We start from the raw sequence: 7,178 nt of genomic DNA, 5'->3' as shown, positions 1-7,178 counted from the left end.
GCCTTTTGGGAAGGAGACTACAAATAGTTTAAATGATAAGCCACGACTTTCGCCCACTTACAGCTCACGTATTTGCGATGGCAATAGTTCTAGGTTCCGTAGCATTTCGGAAACATGGTCTTTGGAACCAAATCGAAGTCCTTTCAGCACAACTTGATAGGGTTTGTCTGCCTTAAAGTCATGGGAGTAATATTCCCGTTGAAATTTGGCCAACTCCAATTTGATCGCCTGATGATCGGCTCTAGTGGCACAATTAATGCGACAGGTGTTTCCTGCCGTGAAGTTGAAGGATGCATTTATGGTTCCCTTCTGTGTAGCCGAACAAAGAGAAGCATAATTTTCTTCATTTAATCCAGACACCACAATGGGTGGGATTTTTTCTTTGCGAGTGATTTGTTCTCCCGCAGTATTTGGCGCAACAGCACCATCCATTGCTGTATTAACAGCTCCGTCGTCGGCAAAAGCCGGCGAAATAATCACCACACCCTTCTTCTTCGATTTCATGGGTGTAGCTTCCAGCAGCTCTCCTTCACGCTTCCTCGCAGGCATGGCTGCACTCTCCTCGTTCGCGCTCGAGAGAGAAAGAGATGCCTTTTTCAGAGAGGCGAGATAAGGCCCGTGGCAACGCTCATCGGATGCGATTTTACAGGGTTTCGAATCATATAAGGGAATAGTTCAATCACTTAGGGGAATGTTGCAAATCGGTAGGGGAGTGTTGCAAGCACTCTGTGGATATTTGCAATCATATAGGGGAATCTTTCAAGCAGTTAGGGGAGAGTTGCAATGTCACTGGGGAATTTTGCAATCCGTAGGGGAATTTTATCCGGGTTTCAATCCAACCCTGCAAATGTCAAGTGTCAGAAGATAGTTTGTTTACATTGCGTCGATGCCGGCTCATAAACACTCAATCAGGCGAAGGAAAAGGTAACTAATTACAATAATTTTATCAAATTCCCCTGTTTGATGTGCTTTTTTCTTTCAGGCAAAGGTTCATTGAAGTTAAATGCTAGTGGAAACGTTGTAGTTTACTATGCACGTGAAATTTATCTACATAGATAGCAGCTATTAGCGTGCCCACTGCCAGATGTAAAACATCTAGACATTCTTCGTTAATGTCGGAAATTTCTCCTTCTTGGTGTGGCCTCTCACATTAGTCGTGTCGATATACTCAGCTTATACATATGTAATGTTACAATGCTTGTAACACATTTGTTTTTTACGCACCTTTTGTTTGCACCAACTACACGACGGTGTCATAGAAATATAAGTAATTATTCAATATGTATTGATTTAAGATAATTCATAACATTAAAATTTTACATAACATATTTATTCTAGCGCATGATCACATGATCCAGTCATCGAGTTTGCTGTGCTCCGCTTTGCCTCATACCGAATCCAGCATCCTCATGACATGCCTCAGCCATCGTATCCTGCCAGCCTTCGCCACCGTCAGCATCCGCAAGCTCTTGGGTCATCCTTCTTCTCAACGCTACATGCTTGAACACACCGCTAAATATGACCAGGAGGATGCGTCTCTCAAACACGAATAGAGCGTTTGCATTCTCCGCTAGGATGGTCCAAGACTCCTGTCCATAGAGGACCACCGGGCGCATCATATACGATATATCTCACATTTCTTGTAGCCTCGAAGACTTCTGGCTCTCAGCAGTCAATGAAGCCGTTGTCCGAAGTAACTCAAGATAGCATTATAATGCATATTTTACAGTTTAGAGAAGGTTACCACTTGCAGTGATTAGTTACTTGTTAATTAAGATAACTGATAATTAGTGTTATTTTTTCAACCGTGGCTAATGATGATGAAAGCTAGTGTATATGTATTTTGTTATTTTCGTTTGGATGCTGCCTCAAATGCGTGTTGAATTACTGCAGGAATGTCTGTTTTCATCATTTAATAAAGACCAGCAAAGAATACGTATCTTGGAAAGCTGAATAGTTTGCAAGCAAGAGTTTAGTAAAAATAAAAATTAAAATTTTTTACCTTTCAAAAAACTATTTATTGATGAAGGATGGTGATATATCAGTGGCGGGTTCAACGGATTGAGCTATTGAGAGTCTATACAAGTCAAGCATATATTACTGTGTGTGGAGTTGGCGTTAGAATCTTGACAGGAGCTCCATTGTAGTATAGGGTTCCATAGGCGGCACGGCACGTAGCTGACAGTACTCCTGGTCACCTTTCTCTTCGGTAGGAAAAAACTATTACCCATCTTCTCCTCGCTTATCTTCACCTCAACTCTCCAGGTCACTTACAGCCAACGATACTATAAACCTATCAGAGACAACGATGAATGTTTTAAAGCGTGTATAACCATTTTACACATAATATATGCCAGCACGTCCAGTGGCGGATCTAACGGTAGGCGGACTAGGCGGTACCGCCTAGGGTCCCCGACACCCTTAATCCGCCACTGAGCACGTCATTACATGTTCGCAATTGACCCTGACCAGACGGTCGGCATTTATAATAGCTGTCACAGAAGCGTCTAACGGATGCAGTTGGACCAACGGTAGAGCGGTAGTCCTACAGAACATATTTGCGATGCTGCTGACGCTCGCTTCATGCATGTGTATGTCATATCTCAATCAATGTTTTAGTAATGGGCTTTTCTTTCGTGGAACACAATTCAACAATGGACAATTCAGGAAAAGTTGTTTATTTCATAAGAATTAAATTCACAGCATTTTTCGTTTGGTTTTGATTTTGAATAAAATTACATAAGAATTCAAACAGTCTAAAATAGTTCAATCACAGGTGTTAGCTTAAATTCTTAATCCTAATATCTTATTTAACAGGAACTAAAAATTCAATCATTCGTACTAATAACACTAACACCAACTTATCAATCAACAATTTCCTCCTCATTGATACATTTGCGAATGTACTTAAGCATATTTCGAAAATATCCATCGCAATCCTGTCTAGTTATCAGCTCACTGCCATCTCGTATCGCTTTCATTAGTTCAGTTTCGTTTGTTGGGCGAGCTCTTCGTACTATTTCCTTCCACTTAGAAAACATATTTTCTATAGGATTGAGGAAGGGTGAATACGGAGGAAGGAACTCTAATCTTATATTATTCTCTTCTGCAAATTGTTTCACTAAGTTTGTTTTGTGGAAAGTAACATTGTCTAAAAATATTACTGGATCAGTGATATTATTGGTTGCTATGCTTTCCTTCAGTTTTTCTAGAAATCCCAGAAAAAGATTTTGGTTGAACGCCCCATTCGTGGAGTCATAAGCAATGATCCCATTTCGGGACATGCAACAACAAATAGTTACATTTCGGCTTCTGATAGATGGTACGACTTGTGTTGCAGGTTTACCGGAAACCGACCACCCTCTTTTGCATCGTAATGAGATGTTAAAACCTACTTCATCCACAAACATGAAGTTGTGGTCATTTAAGTCCGACTGCCAATCCAAAAAACGCGACGCATATTCTTTCCTGACTTGAACATTATCTGAAGCATTGCGTCGCGCTGGCAATAGTTGCACTCTTTTTAAAGTGTAATTGAAATCGCTCAAATAATTTCGTAAAGTGGATTGACAAACGTTAACCCCAAATTCACGGGCACACTTTTCGGAAATCTTTTTCAGACTCGTTGTGCAGTCTTCGTCCACCCACGATTTTACGATTTCCAATTGCTCCGCAGTGAGTTTTTTGTTGTGTGGACCTCCTTTTTCGCTCGAATTGTTTGTAATCTCACCTTCTTTCAAAAACTTATGAATAATTCGGGAAACAGTTTGGATGTTCAGATCCATTGTCCTAGCAATGTCCGTCATTCGGTATTCCTCATGATACAATTTAACAATTTTTTGTTTGTCTTCCAGTGAAATCTTTTTTCTGGACGGCATCTTTGATTGCTTGTTTCTAATGAAATCCTTTGCCTGAAAGAAAAAAGTACATCAAACAGGGGAATTTGATAAAATTATTGTAATTAGTTACCTTTTCCTTCGCCTGATTGAGTGTTTATGAGCCGGCATCGACGCAATGTAAACAAACTATCTTCTGACACTTGACATTTGCAGGGTTGGATTGAAACCCGGATAAAATTCCCCCACGGATTGCAAAATTCCCCAGTGACATTGCAACTCTCCCCTAACTGCTTGAAAGATTCCCCTATATGATTGCAAATATCCACAGAGTGCTTGCAACACTCCCCTACCGATTTGCAACATTCCCCTAAGTGATTGAACTATTCCCTTATATGATTCGAAACCCTGTATCGGACGAGATTTATATGGGATTTGACAGATAACGTCGGACGTGCGATTTTGTCGTCCGACGTTATCTGTCAAATCCCATATAAAATTTTGACAGGTCGTCCGATAAAATCGCATGCGAAAAAGCGTTGCCACCGCCCTAATTCAGAGGTTTCTTTATCCTCTTCTTTTGCACACCGCGTTCTGCCTTATACGGCTCCATATACCAATTTTGCATCTGTACATGTATTGGCGTGGAACTACCACACACAATACTATCAAACTGTGTTTCATTGAAAATCGTTCTTACAACTGAGATTGTCGCGAGCTCAAAAAACACGTCCGAACTGAACGACAGCTCCGTTGCGCTACTCGTCCCTTGCTCCGCCTCCGAACGACGTTTCTTCAGGGAAACTTCATACAAAAAAACATGTGGTTACGCTTTATACAAAATTTCGGTAGCGACTACCGTTCAAAAGGTGTCGTGTGGGAATAGATCACATCAATAACGTTTCCTTTAATTTGATTATAGTTGCATTCTATTTCCATGATACAGATAATGGGACCCTTGCTGTTGTAAGTTCGTAGGCTGAAATTTCAGCCTGTCAGCTGTTTGCAATGTATAGCAGTTTTCGAGCAGCTATCTAAGTGAGTATAATATACAGGTGGGCTTATCCCACGATGTATGAATTTAGAAGGCTGATTTTTATCGCTTCTGCTTTTGATTTAATTTTAAGAGTGTTTTGAGTATTCGTCAAGCCTCAAGAAAGCTTTGTAGCATATCTGCTATACAGAACTTATTATAATACACACTATCAGCTATAGACACATTGTAACACACTTCGGAAAGCCAAATCACATTATTGCAACACTTTCTTTATATTACATCAGCAAATCAATCCACACCATAGCAACATACCTAGACCATACCATCCATAGAAAAAACCATTGAGACATTTATCGAAAACAACCGAAACGCGCAACATAAGCAATTCAAGCGTTACTGCAGCAAAGTGGAGAAACAGCGTGCGAACAGACGGCGTCCACGGGCCTGCCCACGTCCGAATGCAGAGCCGATGGCATACGATTCTATCTTCACCATTAATTAATGTTAACATGAGAGGGACAGAGCTTATACCCCGAACGTACCCGAAATGTATGCATGCTTCACTCATCAGGATCTAAAGGCAAGGACAAGGCAAAAGAGACACAGAAAAATTTCCTCACGGTTACACATGTCCTTTTGATGCGTTGTATGTGCGTCTCGCTCGGTATCACAGCGGCATACGCCAGGTAAGCAGTACAAATGCTGCTACCTGATACGCACACATGTTTATCGAACACAAATATTCGGTTCGGCTCGGTAAACTTCATGAGGATGCCGGAACAAAAGGGCGCAGACTTTTTCATGATTTTGTATGACTTCGGCTGTTTTGGACCTCGCGTGTAGGCGCAGACACAGAGAACGCATAGCAACTTATTGCTAAAAGCGCAGTGTAGGCAATGATCGACGAACGCACTCGTTATTTGGCTAGAACAGTTGAAACTTTCCAGAACCTTTGTAAAAACACTAAAAGCGCAGCATAAGCACAAAATTGACAGACACCTCACTCCAATATAATGTATAAATTGCACCTCATATCAATAACCTTTAATTAGGACAAAAACACATTCCAAAACCAAATGTACGAAACTTATTGAGTATAAATAAAACCAATTCCGACCGTGGCAAGTCAGATTCGTTCGGACTGCCAAGATAGGACGTTACGCTTCCTAAAAACTTCGTGTACCAACTTATTTCAAGAGTTTAGTTATGTCCCCCTACCCAAGGTAAGGCCTCTAAACTCCAACATTTCCAGTAAGGGAAACTCCTTCCGGGTTTCCATGATCGCCTGGACGATCAAATCAGTCCGCTTCGAATAGTTCGTTCCACCTCAGCTCATGTCAGTAAAGACTGACTCCCCGCAAAAACGGTGCACGACGGCCCCGCGTACGTTCGATCACATTACAGCTTGTTTGAACAAAAGTTTTCACCCATCCTGTCAAAAAGTTATATTCAAATTTGGTTTAAAAAAACATACTATGAGACCAACTGGACTACATACACTTTGATTCTAGATTCCACCACGTGATCTCTTTAATGCACCTTGGGATAAATGTAAACAACACCGTGTTTTCGAGCAGGTACTCGAATCTAATTCTAGCTCTGAGGCTAGAAAAGTCTAGACTGAAAATTGCAGGCTAGTTTTTTGTGTGGTTTTGTATGGAGTGTTTACATGATTTCAGCCTCCAACTGTCAAACTCCATACAAAAAACTGACTAGAATCGTGAAGGGCTTCAATGATAGATTACACGATTATGTTTTCGAAAGCAACGATGTACTATAAATGCCATGTAACTTGTAGACCAGTGAACGGCAAAGTGCGGCTCGCATGGAGCTCTTTATTTTTGAGATTGCGGCTCTTAACCGTTGATATATTTAGTAGAACTTTCAACATTTTTCTATTGATCTTTCTGTTTGGTAGGCTGCTCTCCTAGATGAACAATGATCAATCTATTGGACGAAAAATTGCCAAATCATCGTGGGGCACATTGTAGGCACTCGAGACCGCTACTATCTCACGGTAATGGCTAGTTAGGGTGTTTTTGTTGGTTCATCGTATTAACATTCTATATCAAGGTTGGTATTATTGATGGAAGATAAAAACTAAAAATGATATGGTCCAAGCGATTATATTGTACAACGAATCTCAACCGTCAAACTACTCTATATTTTGCACAAATTATACCTTTTTATTTTCTATTTAACAATCCATTTAATAATCTCTTCTTAATTCTACAATACAATGAACACTTAAGTTTAGAAGAGTATGAAATATTTATTACATTGTAATTTTTATTCCTATAATAAAGTCCTATGTATAATTTATATGCTTTATCGTTATTAATGAG

At 40.3% G+C, this 7,178-nt stretch overlaps 1 protein-coding gene and 1 long non-coding RNA gene across 2 annotated transcripts; one reads left to right on the top strand and one right to left on the bottom strand.

The window, feature by feature from the left end:
- The first annotated feature begins 673 nt into the window (after positions 1–673).
- Positions 674–2,654, top strand: LOC120901942. The gene is made up of 3 exons (XR_005739347.1): positions 674–924; positions 983–1,267; positions 1,339–2,654. It is a non-coding gene; the product is annotated as an uncharacterized LOC120901942 (long non-coding RNA).
- Positions 2,655–2,770: 116 nt separating this feature from the next.
- LOC120902862 lies at positions 2,771–4,064 on the bottom strand. The gene is made up of 2 exons (XM_040311908.1): positions 3,970–4,064; positions 2,771–3,911 (listed from the first exon to the last, which is right to left on the bottom strand). The coding sequence occupies exon 2, from the start codon at positions 3,876–3,878 to the stop codon at positions 2,865–2,867; it is 1,014 nt and encodes a 337-aa protein (XP_040167842.1). The 5' UTR covers positions 3,879–3,911; positions 3,970–4,064; the 3' UTR covers positions 2,771–2,864.
- Between the last annotated feature and the right edge of the window lie 3,114 nt (positions 4,065–7,178).

Source organism: Anopheles arabiensis, chromosome 3, assembly GCF_016920715.1.
Source record: "Anopheles arabiensis isolate DONGOLA chromosome 3, AaraD3, whole genome shotgun sequence".
In the NCBI taxonomy this organism is placed as follows: Eukaryota; Metazoa; Arthropoda; class Insecta; order Diptera; family Culicidae; genus Anopheles; species Anopheles arabiensis.
The sequence above is the reverse complement of the archived record's forward strand: the minus strand, read 5'-3'. Positions and strand labels throughout refer to the sequence as shown.

Bases quoted from the DNA above. Each gene is read 5' to 3' on its own strand.
- LOC120902862 (XM_040311908.1), bottom strand. From the start codon at position 3,878: ATGCCGTCCAGAAAAAAGATTTCACTGGAAGACAAACAAAAAATTGTT.